Source organism: Saccoglossus kowalevskii, chromosome 13, assembly GCF_978046115.1.
Source record: "Saccoglossus kowalevskii chromosome 13, keSacKowa6.1, whole genome shotgun sequence".
Lineage (NCBI taxonomy): Eukaryota > Metazoa > Hemichordata > Enteropneusta > Harrimaniidae > Saccoglossus > Saccoglossus kowalevskii.
In genome coordinates, this window is record NC_140653.1 from 28480790 (window position 1) to 28503302 (window position 22513).

Sequence of the window (22513 nt, forward strand, 5' to 3'; positions counted from 1 at the left end):
TAATGAAATAAGTTAAACTATAGTGAAACTAACGATGCCTTTCTCTATTTACACATATTATGAAGATGATTAGGAACGGTTAGAAACATATACTGTTCAACTAACATGTCGGGAATGTAGATCCTTGAGAAGGGCGCCAGCAAGCGTCGGGTAACGAGAGAGCCTGCGAGAGGAAACCAAGAATTCCGAATTATGCCGTTATGGGTTGAAGTAAATTATAATTCGTTAGAGGTTAGGCCAGACGTGGTGCTGAATTAAGGTCACATAGTTTCACAGAGACAAAGACAATAACTCCATCGCGCTCTTGTGTCGAAGCGCTTCTGTGGCGTAAATGGGTGTAAAAAAAACATCGTCAACTTGTTTTGATATGTGGTCCATCAAATCCGTCAAAACATCGACCCTGTTCTATGAAAACTTTGGGAAAAACGGCTTTTTATGGCGAAAGAGACATTTTTTTTAGGATTTTTTTTCAATTTTTGAAATCTAATTTATGTTCAGGGTTTTTCCCCCCAAAAATGTTGACCCGTATATGAGACATTTTAGGGAAAAGTAATCCATCACACATACTTTTCATACCGAAGGGTAGACCTAGTCAGATCCCGGCTATTTCATAAAAGATAATCCCGTGGTGAAAAGAAGAATACCATAAATTGAAAATTCTTAAAACTCGCATCATAGACGATTGAAGTCACCAAAATTTCATACAGCGGAAATGGATGCGATGACTAGAAATTATACGGTATGCAAATAATTTCACTAAACCTCAGAAAACCGTATCCGAAGCTACGGATCGACCACTATTCCAATCACGCACTGCTACTTAGTGTACAGTAACTAATTTCACATGGCAATGTGAAATGATGAGGTGTATTCTTATTTCATCTCGCGGTTCTTCTATTAAACAATCCGCCCATAAATCTAGCAGTGTCTCGATAAAAGACGGAAAAAACATCGATCACCGCCACCTTGGCATTCGTACGCTGAAATTTATTCACGAAGTAAAGAGACCATGTAATGATTGAAGAACATGTCTTTAAATACATTCAATAATAGTAACCAGGTTAATACTGCCGGGAACTAATTAAAACTGCACACCCGTACGTCTGTGAGGCTACTGAAATTAACAACTTGAAAGTAACAATCTAGTTGTTATTAAAACAGGCGATTACACAGTAAATTCGTGGTCTATTGCAACCCCCAAGCCATAAGATGTAATCAAAAGAAGCGCTGCCGCCGAAAAGAAAAAGAACTTGCACGTAAATGACTCACTGTGGACTGCGTACGTGACTGGCCGTTTCAAATCGTTACGCTTCTTTTCTGTACCCGAGTTATACATAAAAGAACCTAACAATGAGAGGAGAAAAAAATCCTGGGAATACGACAAATGAGTCACTGTTGCAGTAGTTGTTGTTCTACAAAAGTATAGAAGCAATTCAACGGAGTTGGACATGTTATTGCCCCAAAAACATTATTGCGTTTACCCCTATGTAATCATAGCATGGTGCCAGTAATAGCTTCATTGAAGTTTGAAATGCAATCATGTAATTTCCATGCATAGGAAAGTGCGCCATTTTACCCAGGTACAACGCACTCAGATTATGACGCGCGGTCGTTCACTACCACTTTGGCGTATGCACGCTGAAATTTACACATGCGATAATGAAACCATGTGATGATTGAAAGAACATGTCTTTAAATATATAATCAATAATAGTAATCAGGTTAATACTGCCTGGAAGTAGTTAAAACTGCGTACCTATCAACTGGGCAATTCAAAAGCAGGAGGGACATGAGGTAAAAAATTAGAAATCACTATTTTATTCTATATATGGTAGGAATTTATTCACAAGACCCCATCTTCCAAGAAAGAAGTTGTACTGCGCTAGACCCATAATTTTTCTTCATGTATGTGTCTTCAAAAATATATGTTACATGTTTTCAAGCCTTTGGACCCCTAAGATAAGGGTAATTTTCGCCTTAAAAGTAATGCTTCTTAAGTTAAGTTGCTTAATGGTTTATTTTCCGTTTATTTTATATGCTAATACCATCAATTTAGAAGCTTGAAAAAGTAAAAACTCAAAAATGAGATCTCAAAGAGAGATAGAACCTACTGAATTCAAGAACTGTGTCAATGGACAACCTGTAACATTCGTCACGTAACATCCAGCACACATTGTTATGTAATATATTTTTGTTGGGTTTTGGGGGTTTGACAGTAAATTGCATTTTTTAAATTTCTGTGACTATATTGAGTTATTTTTAGGAGAGAAATACAAATGTAAAACTCCTAGTTTTTAGACAATCTGAAAATTTAGTTACTTAGGTTTTACCTATGTCCCTTTGACGTAACGTCCGTCAAGTCTTTACTGATTACCCTCAGGCTGTATGTCAAGCTAAAAATATTTCCTCTTGACTTGAGAATGTCTGTGGCATAAGCAAGTCTATAACATACTATCAAAATCCACGAGGTAAAACTCTAGTAATAAGGGCAACTGAAATAACTTCCAACCCCTCTGAATGTAACGTCCTTCATCGTGAAATTGCCCAACAATCGTGTGTATTAGAGGTACAAGGACCTGTAGCGCATCTCTGTACATGATTACTGTATTATTTACGTACCATTTCTAAGACGTAAAAAACGACATTATTAGTAAATGTGTTACTTCAAATATAAATATACTCGGAACACTACAATTATTCAAATAAATACCGTTGTATCTTTGGACCAGTTTTTTCATTATGGCGTTTCTCATTTTATACACAATATGTATTACATTTTAAACTAAATATAAAACAAATAACCATATAAAAATGATTCGTCGAGTTTGATTTCTCCGAGCCACACATCACCGTTACACCAAGGTATACAATACAATATAATTTGACTTTAAAAGTGTAATTAGAAAAAAACTGTCACTTAAAAGATATATTGTTAATTATTCACGCAGAGTTTTAATATATTATAAGGTCGCTCATTATAGTACGGTAATTTATACTGGCTGCTGGTTGACCTTAGACTATGTTAATCCATCGTCATATTCTAGTTTAATCTCTAATATTATACAGCGTTTTCAAAAATCTACCGGTAAAATTGAATATGTTTTGATATGTAAAATCAAACAAACAGCCATAGCATGACTCGAAGCGTGACGATGCAGCGCTCCATAGTCGCCACGCACCAGACAGCGGTCGTCACGGAGCGCCGCGCACCGTGAGTCATCACTCAGCAGGCGTTCGAATTTCATGTATAAATATATACCCATATCGAATACAAGAAATCGCGACGACAACCACCCTTTAAAAAAATAGGTTTATGTCATTCGCTATTGCAAAAACCTATTCCCGGAATGCGCCTGGTGTACATTACATCGCCGTCTTTGTGTGAGGAAAGAAATTGGCATAGCTGTCCATATCACTATAATATGCAAATGTCAAATACGTCATAACCCATTGTAAATTAACCTTTTGTCGTCGCCTGCTATGAAACTTTCGCAATTGTTTGATGACGTGCTAAACAACCGCTTGTTTAATCATACATGGTTCAATGTGGCAATTATCTCCTACTAGTTCACAGTGGGGCGTGAGTTAACATGACTCTTAATCCACCTTAAACAGTTTCAGGCTATTTAGTAATTTGTTGCGTAACATATTGTAATTCAGACCCAGAGAATTTTAAAAATCCCGGCACTTTGAAAATGCACCGAGGTTCTTTGTTAACTACATCTGATGATCTTTCAGCGTTCAATGCACACCTCTAAACCAAACAAATCACATCGCGGCGTACTATACTTCATTTTTTACCCTTTTGCCCTCACGTCATTGTAGTGTAATTATGGAAAATGTAGTACTGACATTTCTTGAAAAGATTGAACAATTAATTATGTCTTAATCGCATCTCATCCATGTTGCCAAAAATAGCTCATCGCACCATAGTAACAAAATGTCACAGCAATGAATCAACTCGAGAGGCCAATTGATTGGTGGAAGACGGTCACAACGGTTTTATATATCTAGCGATGTATGCTTAGTTTAAAGAGTTGTCCACACTGTCTTTCATTACAAATGCGGTACGTGACCTTTCCAGCCTCTCCAACTCTTCCAATGCATCACCAATCAGCTGTTCCTCTCTGCAGACGGGAATTGTTGACGCAAAAAAAAATCTCGATTATGTCCTTGGGAAAAAAAATACTTATACTTCAAGAGAAATGAATGGTTACAAATTGAAGCAATAAAATCCAGTCACCGGCAAGTAATCAAAGCACGCTGTTTAAAACAATCCCGCACGACGAGATTTGCAGCTGCTGTGGTGACACGGAAGTTTCTCAGGGTCAAATCAAATACTAGTACGTGTATTACTGAATATGAAATATTCCAGGGACTTAGTCCCGTGGCGTTTATGTTTGAACGTTCGTTGAAAATGGTAGTTGTCATAATAATGATTTAGAAATTATCTAAACAAAGTAAGTCGCATAGTTGACGAATTTGAGATTGGAGGATAAGAAAAAACAAACAAACAAACCCCGGAGTATAATTTCGAGCTTCTTTGCAGAAGCTTTACCGTGTGAAAAAAACACGTTTTTGTTTATATGAAATGTAACATTGGCAGTTATCGACATATATATATATTTAAACTATGAAATAAGTACGTACTACCATTGTGTTACAACTTACTGATCTTACTTAATCAATCGCTTCGCTTCAATTAATGAGATAACATGGTCACAGGAGTACGGAATAGGGAATCTGGCAATGCTATCATCGATACAGACATTATATTAAGAGAATGTCCACGGCGATTTTTTGGCACTGACTCAAATTCAAATCAATCAATCATATGGCAAGGATACTAATGTAGTAAACGTAATTTATGCTGTCAGAGGTCAGAGTCCGATATCAAACTGATATCCACACTAGTACGATACCCCTTCCGCTCGTATATTACGTGTCGAATAAAGGGACATGTCAATTGTTTGGCGCGGGTTAATTTGCCGGCGTCATACTTCGCTTTTAGCCAATACTTTAATTTCGCATAATTTAATTTCGGGAAGTAATTTAATGATGAGCCCTCTGTATTTTATAACAACGAGGGTATTGTGTAGCATCCGAGCCTCGAGCCCCTGTAAATAGTGACTTTTAATTCAAATTAAATAATAAATAACAAAATATTCAAAAAAAATAACAAGATGACAAAAGTGACAAAAGGTATTGTCAAGAAATATTAATTCTCACAAGCACCATTTTATTAATTTCCCAGGGTCCTCACTTCATGGATACTAGTACCCAATCTTTCAGAATGACCGTTAGAAATTTAACGTCTCGATGTCAAATTTAGTAATTGGCAGAAAATCGAATGACGTAATGATATTTTGTCGAAAGGATCCTTAAATCTCATGCATATACATTAATCTTGATCGAAAGACCGTCTGTCCGTCTAAGTACCGAAGCGTGCCATATACATGCAATCTACTTCGTGTCTACTTCGATTATCTTGACTTGACCTCAGGACTCCGAGCTTTGACCTTGAACTTGAATTACATGACAATCACATGTCTTAGCACTTATGGCTGCAATGAATTTCCGGTATCACTAATTGATAAACCACCTACTTTATGTCGCTTTCAATTGTGAACATGAAACCAACATGAACACCAAACAAACAACTGGTACATGTCACGGATTACTTATCGGTCATGTTCAGGGAAGACCACGTACGGCGAAAAAAGAAACTTCTCCTCTCTTTCGCGACTAAATACAGGTTATGGGGAAATGCATAATTATTATTTTTTATTCATCCGAGAAATAAGAATGCGAATAATCGCGTGAAATTGCACGTTTTGTTCAACGCTATCGCTGAAAATGTCGTACTGAAATTCAATTTGTTATCGATTTTGACAATTGTTTTCATCTTCATCATGATGTTTAATCAAAACTGTCATACACAGTGAATTTCCATTAAGAAACTATTTTACCATTACATTCAACGGAAATTGTACTTGTGTTTAGAAACATACATGTGGATACAAAACTTGAACACATCCCGAACTCATTAACGTAAGCTGCTTGAAATCGAGACAGATGAGATTACTGTGCTGCAAATACCAGGTTTAGAATTTTGTAACCCTCCTCAAATTTCAATATCGTACACAAAGCTTAGTCAATGTTGTAGTCAGAGTTAAGTGAACTGTGTGACCCCGAGTTCATGTTGAATTTTCAGAGACGCCGCACTCAGGTAAACTCTATTACAACCAGATTCACGTTAGTTTAACTTTAGTCGTATTAAAAAACCGTACGCCATGCTCTGGCGTCTCATCAGTGCGCCCTCTTGAGATCAAGGATATGTCGTATAGTAGTACGATGGTCGTACCTAGTCAAACGAACGAAGACATACTGGTTTATACCGCAAATCTGTTTTGTAATAGGGAGCGGCCGTAAACACGCGCGCTTTGCTCGGAATGAGTTATTGGGCATATAAATGAAGTGCGGTGATTCTAATCTCGAAAAGCTCGTCACACATTGTCGGTCTGTAAGGTGACGTCGACAATGATCCCCATTCTTAAGGCACTGGAAATTATAATGATATGTAAGAAAAGATTGGTGGCAAATAATGAATTTTATATGTACACGGTTGTAATTGTTGCATGGGGCTCACAAAGCGTCGTCATAAAAGTAAATTTGAGCTTAAAAAATCACAATAAAATTGTGGAGGAAACAACTGTATTTGACTCGCGCTATCAGACAAAAAAGTGACAATTGGGAATACAAATCATGCTATCTGAACCGAACAAATTATTTGTGTTGTTCACTTCGCCGATTAAGCACTTTTTATTGTTTGTAACCACTCTTGGGCCAATAATTGGCTTCAAGTTTTCTTGGTAAGCGAGCAACATTAATTTCAGCTCAATAATTCCAACGGGTCTTGGAGTTCTATTTTCAATAGATCGAAGCGAAGCGGCTGCTCTGCAAAGTACGGTACCCCGATCTACACTCAAGTCGTCTGCACGTTATGCTTACACATCCAGAAAAATCTGACTAACGTACTAACATATCGTTTGACAATAGTTTTTATCAATTCTAGAATACTAATCACGATATAACATACATGACACCGATACTTGCATACTTGTAATGTGTTAATACGACCTTGCACAATGCTGTCATCTTACAGTCGTGGAATCTTTAGACTACCAACTTTACTGAACTGACGGCGCTCTCTATCTCTTAAAAGGGTCAAATGTCACCAACGCGCGTGTGACGATACCCGCTGACTTAAACAAAGACTGTCGATTCACTTTTCTCGGTGATGTCACGTCGACCACTTAATGGCACGTCAACGATGTATTGAAATATTTCTTAGAGTACATCAAAACACTGCAGTGCAATTCAATGCAAAAATTGTAGCCGCCATTTTGAAACTGAGAATACGGTGCAACCACAGTCAGCTGGCGCACATCTGATATAATAAAATAAATGCGATATTTACTATATGGGGGCCGCCATCTTGAATGACGCATGAAACTAAATAAGAGACAAGTTGCGAAACGCGTTTTTCAGATTCCTGCAAATCAGGACAAAAATACCAATCTTTCACAAAAATACGGTCCGTTGGGGTTATATTAAGCCAACCGATAACAAAATTCGGCCGAATTCGTCGTTTTTGTGTGGAAAAATCCCTTGCATACGAACACCTAATTACGCGAAGAACATAGAACACTAAGCCGGAGTATTTGAAACTAAAAATTGGCATTCCAGCACAGCAGCCAATCAGCGACGGCCTAACGCTTAGATGACAATTTCTTTGCGTAATTAGGTGTTCGTATGCAAGGGATTTTTCCACACAAAAACGACGAATTCGGCCGAATTTTGTTATCGGTTGGCTTAATATAACCCCAACGGACCGTATTTTTGTGAAAGATTGGTATTTTTGTCCTGATTTGCAGGAATCTGAAAAACGCGTTTCACAACTTGTCTCTTATTTAGTTTTATGCGTCATTCAAGATGGCGGCCCCCATATAGTAAATATCGTATTTATTTTATTATCACATGTGCGCCAGCTGACTGTGGGGGCAACGTAGGTTCATATTTTAATAATTCACTCTCAATGACACAGTTCCCGTATGTATTTTAGGGAAGAATTAACATGACCACCAGTTGGCCATTTTGAATCAAATTATAAAACTCACCGTCGTGCGGCAGTAACCTGTCTTTGTCATGTTTTACCAAGTTTAAAAGGTTGATGACGTCACGTATTCAATCTCTGTGATTTGACTTTGTTCAGAAAAAAATACCGTCAGTTAAACTGAAAAAAATGTTCAAAATTTTCTATATTGGTTTTGTATAAATATTTAAATAAATCATTGGTGGGACACTTCAGAAAAAAATATGACGTGCCGCTAGTTGGCCACGCTGAATCAAATTGTGACAGTAATGTCATGCGTTAAAAACTCTAGCCATACCAAGAAAATGATTTATGACATTTAAAATGTCTTACAACAAATACAACAATATTTTCCAGTAACGTTTGTATTAATTGCGACACACGTGTAATATCGTGATCTGAGAAGAATACACCCTCCTCCGTGATCGGGAAGGGAGGAGCGGGCTTACTCCGTCTGCTCGTTCACCCAGTAAATTGATTTAAACTGGGATCATGTCTAATACACCACACGCTCATACTCTCCGAGTCCGTGTTTCTCTTGCCGGCAAATTGAAGGCCATCTTCATAAAATATCCTTATATGATCACGTGTTTTATTTTATTAAGGTAATACTGATTTTACTTCTAAGTTACATGAAAACTGTTTTTGAAATTACCCAGTTCAGAACTTAATACCAGCTCCGATTGCGTGAAAAACAAATACATACATAGCTGCAGAATTAAAATATTTTGTTGTCAGCTTGAAGATGAAATTTATCAAATTCTTCTGGAATTATTTAACGGATGCGAAATTTGATCAAGCATTAACATTAAATTAAACTACGAGTAATTCAAAAAGAGATCGAGGTCGACTGACCTCATAAAATCCGCCGGTGATGGCGTAGTTGTTTGCGTTACAGATTTCTCCAGAACAGCACCAGTCATATCGTATGATGACTGAGAAGAAACGTGGATGTCCGTATCACGCGAAAATTAACTGATTTGCATAAACACGCAGTCTCACTGCCACTTCAGACAACAGATACGGCGATTGTGATTGGTTGTTACTTTCACATGAGAAGAAGTCGAATACAGAAAGAATGGCGCCGTGGACGACGTATACCCACAGAATCTGGACAATAACAAAAATGAACAAGATAAGCATATTTTTTATCAAGCTTAAAATAGAAAAATATCATTGCATAAGTAGCATTGATAAGTCTTTTCGAGATTTGTGATGTGGGCGTCGTAAATTCATTCGCGTCCCAAGAAACATAAACTCATCGGCGTACGGGTGACGACATAGCGTCGGCGTCCATCGCTAAGCTTCGGAGGTTAAGACATTGTACAAACACACGTCTAAATGTCGTTCAATACACACAAAGGCACTATTGGTTGCGTGGTTTGCACAGTTGCGAACTCATCAACAGCTGATCAAGTGTGACAGCTGCTAGGTTCGTTGTCCTTTCATCAGAATTCTCCACATTTGTCGCATTCAAGCTAGAGTATCCTCGGCATAGTTTCCCACCACTGCCCCTCCGTCGGTGACCTGACGGGGTCAGACAATAAAGTTGTGCACAAGGAATGTTGATTCCATAACCGACGCTCGAAAGGTAATCTATATTCAGTGAAAATATAGCCCCAATGCACGACGCTTCTAATGTCGCTAATTAATCGACATAGTATGTGTATTGACCTATCCTAGCACTTTCCGATCCATGTATATCGTAGGCGCTGATAATAGTATTCCAGCAGTTCCGCTCAGTACAACGACGAGAAATATCCACAGGAAAATGCGGTCCACGACCATCGCGACATACTTCCAATCTTCACTGATCTGTTTTTCAAAACAAAAAAAAATGAAATGAGCAATTATATATTTATTTTGATATTGTATGTTAATGAAGCTTGCGAAATGCTCTGAACTGAAATTTTGTTTATGCAATACACAATGTAATTTGTTTAAGGAATAAGCAATTAATAGTACGTACTAGTAATTCAACACGCATACGCAGATGTATAGTTCACTATTTCTCAAAATAAATATAATGTGTATTTAACGTGTTTTGTTTACGATAAATCATAATAAATTATTGAATATTATAAATACTACTACTGCTAAAAAAACGGCCAAAGGAATGAGAAAACGAAATAAAAATTATAGTGTGCTATGAGGGCATAATTTCCTCAGATACTTTGCACGAGATTTAATCAATGTCAATATGAGAATTGTTTTGGATTATAATAAATACCGTTTCGAATTCGTCCTCATTCTTCAGATGTTGAGCGACATAGTTGACCCCTCTGATTGCCTCCTTAAACCTGGCGTCCACAGGTTTTTGCGGACGCGGCATTTGTCCGCCTGCTCTCGGCCACGCTTGTTCTGTTTTTAACAACTCATCGGATATGCTGTAAAGCTTACTTCTTGCCTCGCTGTACGTGCCTTCGCCGCACGTGCTCGAAGTGCGGCGCAACATCTCGTGCAGCTCTATGCCACCATTTGGCGTTCCGAGATCGTACGCACGGCGGTAATCGGCGGTCTCGGCGTCTGCCACCGGACCCTTGTTTTTTGATTGTCGCTTCATCAGTAGCAACGGAGGTAAAATCTCCAGGAAGACTTTGCGGATCCACGGCGACATGGTGTGCGTGCTCGGCGCTCGGTGGTGGATATTCAGTACAATGACGGTGACGATAATGGATACCGTCACTAGTACCATAGTGAATAGCAAGTAGCGGCCGATAAGCGGGATGACCAACGACGTCGGGGGAATTATATCCGAAATCAAAAGGAGAAACACAGTTAGGGCCAGCAAGACCGAAATACAGAGGGTGATTTTCTCCCCACAATCGGACGGCAGATAAAACACCAAAACAGTCAAAAACGATATCAAAACACATGGTATGATTAAGTTTACAGTATAAAACAACGGCTTCCTCATGATGTGAATGGTGAACGTAATGTCAACATTGATCGTATCGCAGCACGCGTATTTCACCGTGTTGCGCACGCCCGGTGTATCGACCAGGGACCACTCTCCGCTTTCCCAGTAGTCCTCCAGGTCGATCTGTTCGTTGATGAGCACCAGATCCACCAGGTACCCGTCGTAGGTCCACGAGCCGTACTTCATTATACATCGCTGCTCGTCGAACGGGAAATACTGTACGTCGATTTTACACGAACTTTTGTAGATGGCTGGAGGCAACCAGTACACATCACCATTAGCATACACCAGTGCCTTGGTCATCAGTGTCACTTCATAGTTGCCATCGGCACTGTAAAATAAAAGAAACAGACACGTCTTTGATTAAAACGAGATTACCCTTAACTGAAGTTCCCAGATCTCACGAACAACACTTTTTTAGTAACCGTGCCTTATATAAACTGATAAATAATAAATAAACTTGCTTTATTCGTATTACACGTTTTCTTAAAGCGGAGGAGTCGTCACCTGCGCATGCGTTAGATGGCCATAGCGTGTCATTGTCTACAAACAAGCGTCTGCCCATGAGCCTTTGCGTTTTAGCGTGCGTTGTTATCGTCGCTCGGGACTCAATTCCCGCGCGTGCGCAGGTGACGACCCTCCCACTTTAAGCGTTGAGAATCATTGAATGAAAATAGTAAAGTGAAGAGTTGGAGCTGACAGTCCCGAAGGACGCCCTAATTTAGAATGAAACGTTGTAAAATTATATCTCGTCTAATGACAACCAGGAGAATTCGTGCACTTATCTACTGACTGGACACAGGGTTTTTTCGAGAAAAAACAAAACAAAGACACAATGAGACATACTGAATCATGCGCATAATTCACATGATTACGTTGAGATCAAGAAGATGTCGCCACCACAGGGCAGAAAACTTACTTGTTGAAAAGTACTATGTCCGGTAGCCAAATCATCTGTGAGGGTACTCGAAGTATACCAAGTCCGTCGTAGTCATCCGGATTCCACGCCAACCGGTAGTCGTTCCACAACTGGTAATAGACCAAAACACCGATTATAATAACGAGCATACCCCAATGTTACTTAAAGCAGCTTTACCGTGGTTCAATGAAATCCCAGTTCAGTGAAACTAATCGACTAAAATAACTCATCTTAACGTTAATCGCATTTATTTTGAATTTGTGAGTCGCAGGACATGGACTGATAAACCATCAGTGACACGCATGCGCAAATGAAAGCAAAATTCCCTGCTTGTGTTACTTACTTGTTTTAGCCATACATTTGACGTCATAATCTGGTCTTTCTCATTCTGCAATAAATTAGACAATTATATAATATAGAATATATTGTCATGGAATATTGGTGGATATTGCATTTCTCATATGGTAAAACAAATACACGCAGAGTATTTGTTTACCGATTAGGGAATGAAATAGGCAAGATATGTAGTGTGTGGGTATAGAAATCTCTACATTTATAGTTTTAAAGGCGTTAAGGTAGAAAAACGAGAAAAATAACTTTTTCAAAACATCTCTGGTCATAACATATAGCATGCTTTATCTATGCTAGTTAAAAAAATACAGCTGTAAGCAGGGTAAGCATCCCACCTTTACATTACGGATTAAAGAAAGCGGATCTAATTTGCACACTGGTTAGGGCTATTTTGCATAGCAAAGGGTCTTGCATGATTACCCCTTTTGAACTTGGTGAAGTAGGCACTCGAAATTCGGAATTATAAACCGATTTAAAACCGGTTAAGCGATTAACACAGTTTTACTGGCCAAAGTTTAAAGTAGCTGGTCTGAAAGTTTCAGTGTGTTGTCGAGAGGGTGGACTGAGATATTTTAAGCCGTGAAGTCGTAAAATAGGTGTGGTCCTGGCTCCTGCGGTCAGTGTCATCAGATAGTAGAAACTACAGAAATCATTTCGACCTTGCCTAGTACTTCAAATTAAAGCGGGAGGGTCGTCACCTCCGCACGCGCGGGAATTGAGTTCCAAGCGATGATAACAACACACGCTAAAAACGCAAAAGCTCAAGGGTAGACGCTTGTTTGTAAACAATGACACGCTATGGTCATCTGACGCATGCGCAGGTGACGACTCCCCCGCTTTAAATTAAACCAGCCAGTGTATAAATAGCTAGCACCAAGGGGTGTCGGGAAGTTGTTTTGGGCTACGCCCTCGCCCCCCAAACGCATGACGATTCGTATTATCTGGATTACGCATAGCTTCTCTGCGATTTACGCTCCGTTTATCTTAAGCGTAGCTTGGGACCCCCCCCCCCCAATACATTTTGCTGGATCCGCCACTGTATACTGCCTCGTGGTGTTCCCTGCACTTAAACTAGTATTAATTTCCCCTGCTGCATTTAAATAATGACATTCAGTTTTGTTATTGGCGAATGAATAACATGGTTAGTTGATTAGGCACGATTTGAATTTTCAAAACCAAACAAAAATATACCTACGTCGGATTCTACTCATGACTCACAACGACGTGTTTCATTCCACTCCGGTCATCGCGTCCACGATTCTCCTGACCGTGGTATTTGAATTAATTAAAACTTTCCCTCGGGCAACACACAAAACATTCATAATTATTCGTATAATTGTTGCACGCGTGTGAGGTTACATTGAAGTAAGTGGGCCATGCCCGTCATCGAAGATACAAAAGTTTATAGGTTGTTTGTTTAGGCATATACCGTACACTATTGTCATCAATGCCAATGAACGATAAAAGGGGTCACGCATGCGTATAGTTAGCTGAAGTTGTTCAAAACGGAAATCGTTCGTAAGCTTACACTGATTGCAAATCACAAATGGTCGGCATATTTAAAAAAATAAGTAAATAAACGCCATGGTTACATGCAGATAAAATTAATTTTCAATATTTCTATGATAATATGGTGTATGAAAGTGATAAGTGGATAAGTATAAGAGAGTATAGTTTGAAACTGAGCCACATTCATGTTTCACTAGGGTTAGTTGCACAATAGAGGCGTGGTCATCTAGATATTGGTTAGATGACACCTAGTACTTTATAGTTACCTAGAAGCCTACACGTGACACATTCTATTTTGACTCATCGATATCAAGGAATAAATGATTTAAAGTGCAAATAAAGGTGAATGCACTGTAAGGACTGCGGAGGGGGCGTCTAATTCATATAACTAGGATGGCGAGCGGAATGTACAATTAGTGTTTGGAATTTACGCCTTTCCGATTCAATACGCAAATATAGCCCAAACCGTGTTTGTCGAGTCCCGATGATTCAACGCATAGATTTGGTGAGATGCTGAATTTTTCGAGTTACTGACATCGAGTTACGAACATCGAGTTACGAAACATCGAGTTACAATTTGGGTGTGGTTTCTAAAATATGGGCTTGGTCATTTGTGTAACTCGATGGATCGTAACTAGATGAACGTAACTCGAACAATTCAGCATCTCAGATTAGGTATGTATTATTGTATGCGCGACCGAAACAATGATTTTAGTTAACTCAGCTTCCGGGTGTAGATGAAGAAGTACATGTACTATCGAACAAACATCGTAAACTGTACAAACATTTTTATTTCCTTTTTAATGATGTCGTATTTCTTAAGTTGTTGAAATGTGTTCGACTCTGATCGTATATGTTGCACATACAACACTCGTGTTTTTACTCAGAGGATAAATATTTAACATTTCAATAAAAAATCATTTTTTTCTATGAGAATATACCCAGCTCATGTGTTAGAAGAGAGATATCGGCACACAAAATAAAATTTGAGAACATGGAAACACCATGTGAGAATCAGATGATCTATTCCAGACTGTCGGCGAAAGTTTACATTGCAGTAGGGCTCAAAGGATCGCAATAGGTCAGCAACCCATAATCTTCACTGTCACTGCAAGGATCTCATCAATTGTGAGTACTGAGACACTGTGTTCTGAGCAGCTGCAAATAGGATGGAAAAATAGGTCGAGCACAATCATCTAAAATTATTTTTTAAACAACGTATTCGCTGTGTAATTTAAGAAAAAAAACTTTGATCCAGCCGCCGAAACGCATCGTGTTAGACAAAGGTTTCACGTATACATCATTGTAAAAATCAGAGTTTGTTTATATGAAATTCCGTCCAGGCTGCGCGTTGGCCGACAAACGTAGCGCTTTCACTGAATGTGCGTTACATGATGCGCGTTGCCTGGCGACCAAGGTGTTTTCAATGACTACCCGTTGCCTGGTAACCGTGTCGCGTTCATTGAATTTCCGTTGCATGACGACCAAGGCACACTCGTTGTCTGACGAAGTAAGCGCTTTCATTTAATACCTTGGCGCTTTCATTCAAGCTGAATACGCGTTGTCAGACGACAGAGATGTTTTCATGAAATACATGTTGCCTGACGACCGAAACACTTTCATTGAATACGCATTGCAATGTGACTGTGGATCTATATACATGCTGCCTGACGATTATTGCGCTTTCATTGAATGACGCGCCTCGTTGCCAAGAATTGTGAACAAACAAGCAGCCTGTCGGATGAGAGAGCACATTGCAATTAAAGAACAGAGGATATCATTAGAAAATGAACAATATGTATAGTATCAAAGCAACTTTTCACCAAAAATAATCATCAAAATTAGATAATTGAAGATATCACCACGAAATTAACAAATCTGAAAGAGGACCACATGTAGTACCTATATATGTAATATAAAAGCAATCAGACTTTCACTTTTTACCAAAAAAAAATGTTCACTAAAATTAGAGAATTAAAGATATCATCATGAAATGAACAAATCAGAGAGAGGACCACATGTAGTACTTATATATGTAATATCAAAGCAATTGGACTTGCGGTTTTTAACAAGAAGTCAAAAATATCACTTTTTACCAAAAATGACAAAAAAATTCACCAAAATTAGAGAATTAAAGATATCATTACAAAATGAACAATTCTGAAAAAGGTCTACATTTAGTACCTATATATGTAATATCAAAGCAATTGGACTTGCGATTTTTAACAAGAAGTCGAAAATATAACTTTTTACCAAAAATGACAAAAATATTCACCAAAATTAGAAAATTGAAGATATCATTACAAAATGAACAAATCTGAGAGATATCCACATGTTGTACCTATATATGTAATATCAAAGCAATTGGACTTGCGGTTTTTAACAACAAGTCGAAAATATCACTTTTTACCAAAAATGACAAAAATATTCACCAAAATTAGAGAATTGAAGATATCATCATGAAATGAGAGAGGTCTGCCCAAGGTACATATACACCAAGTATCAAAGCATTCAAACTTGTAGTTTTCAATAAGAAGTCGAAAAAATAAACATTGACACGGACGACGGACGACGACGACGGACAATCACTCATATGATAAGCTCCGCCCGACAAAGTCGACAGCGGAGCTAAAAAGTAGGCTTACACATAAACACATATTTTCTGTGCGGTTTTAGCGATCGTTTCGAGGTGTTGGCATGAACACAACTATAATGATGATACGGCGAAAGTAATAAAACCCCAACTTCCATTTAAGACGCGTTGCCAGACGACCAGGATGTTTTTATTGAATACACGTTGCCTGGCGACGGTGACGCTTCCGTTGAATACGCGTTGCCCGATGACGCTGACGCTTCCGTTGAATACGCGTTGTCCGACGACGCTGACGCTTCCGATGAATAGGCGTTGCTTGACGACCGTGACGCTTCCGTTAAATACGCGTTGCCCGACGACGCTGACGCTTCCGTTGAATACGCGTTGCCCGACGACGCTGACGCTTCCGATGAATACGCGTTGCCCGACGACGGTGACGCTTTCAATAAATACTCATTGCCTGGCACCCGTGGCGCTTTCATTGAATACGCGTTGCGTGACAACTGGAGCAATTTCATTGAATGACACCCCCCCCCCCCTGCTTCGCTCAGATGAGTGAAACATATAAGGCGATTCATATCGCAAAGTATATCTCACTCATGAACAAACACTGTGAGGTTTCAGCGATCGTTTCGACGTGTGCGCATGAACACACTCCTAATGATTAATGATGTGTTTGCAATTCATTGGTAAATCTCACCACCATCAAATAAGGCGAACATGATAAAAAGAAACCCCAAGTTAAGAGGGACATAATAAACAATAACTTCAAACTTTCGTTGGGAATTTAAAACACCGAGTTACCGAGACAAACTGTAAAGTCGGGACATAAATTTCCCGGCCTTGTCATATTTAGTCTAAATTCCGAATTCCATTCTATCGTATATACCTCTTAAAAAGCATCACATGACCTTTGACATAGTTCATTATTTAATTATGTAAATAAACACTATTAAAACGTGAATACCATTTTTAAAAGGTCGGTGACTGCCCCCATATATCTATTTGTGGAAAAATGATAGCCCATAGTTTCAGAAATTTAACTTTTTTTTTCTAATAGAGCCTTTATATTAACTGCGTAATATGATCATACGATTTCTTCAAAAACTAGGTCGGTGTCTACCATTTTTAATAATAAAGTATATTAGATTAATGTTAACACTTGGTGAAACCATTTTTGCGCAACGTTTCTATGTACTTACATGAAATCACACCACAAATATATCCCGTACTATGGTTCATTTTTATTGTATACGAGAAAACAGATAGCAGAACATTCCAGCAGAATCTTGGTAGGGATGGATATTCGCAGATCCACTAAAAATGTATTTTGTTTGTGAGGTGGTATTATCAAAATTAGTTAAAATTAATTATCAAATAATATGCAAACATTCTCTAAAGTTTTTATAGATAAACAGTACACAATTCGGAACACTATTGATATTGATAAAATTGAGCAAAAACAATCTTTGTCAGAGACACTAGTTTGTGTTGTACATAGCGTCTCTTATTATCAAATGGCGGCGGTCGTCGCGCGTCGAATTTCACGGAACAATGTATATTACACGCGTTGTGTACGTCGCTATGAGTCCCATATCGAACAGGACGCGGCGCGATGACCACCGTCCTTTAAATCCTCATGATAAAGGAAGGATTGCTGACGTGATATTTATCGACAAATTTTACACCTTCTTTATCACGCTCACGCATCTACCTACCCACAATGCAATATTAGTGGTTACAAGGCAGTGGGTAGTATGAGCTTAAGATTGAAAATCAACTCATGTGCCGTCTTTATCTCTACAACGCACGCTTTATTTTCTGATAGATCTGTTTTCATTGCCATATATATCTGCCCCATCCAGTACAATCAAATCAGAGAGAATGGGGTCATTTTCTCAGAAGAAATGTACACGATTTCACAATTAACCATCTTTCCTAAGTCATCATCGGTCGTTGATTATAACCTCTTAGGTATTAGTGTGCCGAGCAATTAACGAAAGTGGATGCATGGAAGCACCACGTAATACGACACAACGATAGAACGTATGTCATTATATGTGTATAGCTTTACAGCGGTGAATAACATGTTTATAATGGATGCCAGAGAGATGGAGGGAACCATGTACTTGCAGCTGTGCATAATCTTTCAATTTTTTTAATATTTATTTCGGTCATAACTATTTTACTGGTTTACAAAACGATGTATGACTAGTCTATGTGAAACTACATATATTTGTGTGAATGTATTTTCCAATATTTGAAATTCTGCAATAATATGGCAATCATTTGAAATACGTTATGCTATTACTGAGGATGACGATGGTTCAACGAAAACGACAAATTTGACCGTCACTCGAAGAGGCAACATTAATATTGAAATAGTATACTGCAAAGCCAGGCCTGCTAGCTGCACATTTATATCAAAATCCATGTTTTGTACCCTACAAAGTCCATCATTGCTATATGTTTGTGTCTTGGTGCATACATACAATATAACAAAATGGCCGCCATCGTGGATTCATTGATACCATCGAGTGAGGGCATACATACACACAACCAATGCATAAGCGCGAGCATTCTTTGTGTCTACGTAATACGGAGGATAGTTCGCATTATCTTTGAACTTAGGGGAACCGGTCTATAATGATAATCAGTATAAAACAATGTGGGACGAAGTCATCCCCAAATGAGAACCGATTTAAGCGTGTAAATTACTCACCACATCTATGAGTTGTGACATTGTCAACGCGAACTGAACAGGCAATTTCTCAGTTACATTCTGCACTGGTCGAATTAACTTGTTATAGTGCTCAAAGAGCTTGCTAAACAGACGCTCTTCGGGTTCAGCGCCAGCATGTACTGTGAATGAACAAAAAAACACACACACACAAAGTTAGGAAAAGTCGTCATGTATTTTTGTGAATCATGTCGGTGATGTCGCATTTGAATTTAGCACGCAATTGTAAAAGTCACACAACCTTGATTTTATAACCTTCCCACGTAGTGTTTTGAACTACTTTACATGCCTTGCAGCTTGCACACGATTTGATTATGATTGTCTTTCAAAAATGTATGTTACCCCGGCCTATCTACGTTTAGCTAATAGTTAAATCAACTGCCCAGAGGAATACGAAAATAACCGATTAAGGCTACAACTACACAGTCATCGCTATGACTGCTTTATGTTCTGTAAACAATCTTGTTCGGATAATCACCACTGATGGAAGGTAACATTTCCCCGTGATTTATATTTAAGTTAGGATTTATTCGAACCCCTTTCACTTAACCGGTTCAATTTGTCCAGTTGATTAAACGTTCAACCCAACTACATAAGCCGAAACACAGAGTTAGGTTAACCCATTAATATCAAACCTGCGAACACACGTGATAGTCCAGATATCAAATAATCGCAGTGATATTTGTATAATGAAGCTATTAGGAGTCTGATTTCCCGTTCCATTTTTATCAGCTGGCCTTTGTACATACAATTCGCGCTAGCCAGGGTATGGAGTATTTCTTGAGTTAATGTCGCAAGGAGCAGGTCAGATGAAGGATAAACATATGGCACATGAAAACCTTCTCGTGACTGAGTTTATTGAGTAAACGGAACAACTGAAAAAATAACTAATTATACCTTAAGATGAAGTGCATAGCACATAAACATTGCAAATGATTTATGAACAGAAACTACAACCTTGGAAAAGTGACAGTATATTATAGCACTGAGCCGTCAATGTTCCCGTGAAGTTAAGACAGATCGATTATGTTTTGCACAAAATGTTGCAACTCTAATCATGATTCCGAGGAAACGTAGGAGGGAAATACAGTTTGCCAGTGAAATATCTGGTATACCACCGACTCGTCAAGCTGCGTAAATGGCCGCCGGGATATCGTCGAAAGTGACAAAACCACGAGATTTGTTTTTAAATTAGTACCTCAATCAATGTTAAATTTCCCTAACGTCTAATGTTCCTTTGAACTATATATCCACGGTACTCGGGGCAGTGGGCGCGATGTCGATGCCGAGTATTGTAACAACCTGTCATTATGATGAACTTTTCAAAAAGTCCGTATAGATGTATAATGTATGAACCAAATATGAACAAAAACTGACAAAGCATGCATAAGATACCACATTTTCAAAAAACAAAATGGCTGCCAGTCATCCATCTTAGATTAAACCAGTAAACCACTGCATGTCCAAGAATAAGTACTAGGCACGCGCACATAATGAACAGATTTGGTGCACTTGGTTCTGAAATCCAATTATAAGTTTCCGTTTCGAACTTCTTTCGAACGGGGACTAAACAAAAAAAACACCGCGGTACCCATACACGAAGCCACGTGACCAATGCACATGTTAACATAAGTAGGAACGCATTAAATCAATTTGAGAAGAGAAGAACAAACATGCCGTGACATAGAAACCGGGCATGTAAATAACTCATTCGGAAGTGGATTAAATTGTTGAGCTGTTGCCAGACAGATGATCCATAGCTACACTGGAATCTTGAGTGTTTGCTGCATGAGTAAATTGAATGTCTGAGGGGTTGATCAGAGTCCATGAATCCCTGGGACGCTGGGATGGTCTGTGTATGCTAAGGACTTGCCTGACACCAGTGGTGGTGGATTACCATGCGAGATTTGGTAGAATGGTTGGTTGATTTGTACTAGTAAAAAAAAAACATTTAGAAGAGCCCGGATGTTATCTAGGCTAACTGTCCACTGATGAGATTTTGTATATCAACACATTCACGAAACATGCCTTGCGTTGAGGACACTAACTTGAATCCCAAGTTGTGTTGACGAGTGAGTTACACCAAAAAAACCCACACAGAACAGTGAAATATGTGCTTCATAATAATACGGCTGGTAGATCTGAGCCAATGTCAGAGTCAATAGATAATAAACACATGTCAGAAGAAGAGATGGGCCAGTACTATGGAACTTTCAATAATCCTATTCTAATAGTTCCATGGTGAGTGTGCAGCCAGAGCGATATTTGATTTGTTGTTTACAGACACGCCTTAGGACATTGGTAGAGAAAAATAAGTGCAGACTTGAATCATGATATCAGAAGCTCAATAGATTTAAGAGAAAGATTTACATTCACTGATATGGAAGAAGTCCATGCAATCCATACATCGACTGAGGGTAGTGTTGTGCGAAGGGGTCCAATGGTTATTAATTTGTAGATAACGTCGTGGTGAGCATGCACCAGGGTGGCTCTCCGACTAGACCATCCATTATTGAGTATCACTCATTTGGAGTTCAGCAAATATCTTTGATCTGTGCAATGGCTTATTGAATGAAATATTCAATAAGTCTATTAATTAACGTATGATAGCAATGACTTTATATGAATTTACATTTGTGACCACAACAGACGTAGGACTGTTTTAGTGGCAAACAATTTATTCATGTTTACTTTGAAAAAAAAAGTTATCAAGTGTTCTGTAACAAGTGATCGTTTGCCTCGATGCTACATTGCTTTGGTTACGGGTCTTTCAACAATAGTGTGTTACATCATTAACACTAATCTGGAATGCGCGTCCAATCAAAGTATAGTTCGACTGACGCGTGACCCATAAAATAGTACTAGTGACTTTGAACATACGTGGGAAATCCATTTGGTAATAGGCTTTGAGACATGCTACTTGTCTCTAGTGACCAGGCCTCTGAAAACCGTATTGTACCTATCCTCTGGGATCATAAGAATAAATGACACAACTTCTATTAATTTGTTACTCAGCTGACTCCCAACGTCAGCCAACCTTATTCTAAAACTCCCAAAATAGCTTCAATTTCCTGAGAGACGTAAGAACGAAAGAATTGCTTGGCTTGTTGTCAATTAACTTGCTATTAAATTGGCATGGTGTCTTGTAAATCTAATGATGAAATGTAGATGTAGATTACAGGAATCCAACAACACGTCCACAGTAAAGGAATGTGTACGCGTTCACTGACGGACGCATCTCAATATTTACCTGGTTTGTGTGATGAAATTCAAGAATATATTGAACGACCATCAAACCTTACTGTCTGATGTCGATAATAATAAAG

At 38.6% G+C, this 22513-nt stretch overlaps 1 protein-coding gene across 1 annotated transcript in view; it reads right to left on the reverse strand.

Annotated features, from left to right (window-relative positions):
* Positions 1-9699: 9699 nt before the first annotated feature.
* LOC100373903 (neuronal acetylcholine receptor subunit alpha-3-like) overlaps positions 9700-22513 on the reverse strand; it is a 47326-nt gene continuing 34512 nt past the window's right edge. Inside the window, exons 2-6 of the mRNA XM_085507171.1 lie at positions 19170-19309; positions 12338-12382; positions 11995-12104; positions 10386-11406; positions 9700-9970 (exon numbers count right to left, since the gene is read on the reverse strand). Of these exons, the coding sequence (XP_085363297.1) occupies positions 9830-9970; positions 10386-11406; positions 11995-12104; positions 12338-12382; positions 19170-19309 (1457 nt within the window). The 3' untranslated portion in view covers positions 9700-9829. The remainder of the gene's footprint in view (positions 9971-10385; positions 11407-11994; positions 12105-12337; positions 12383-19169; positions 19310-22513) is intronic.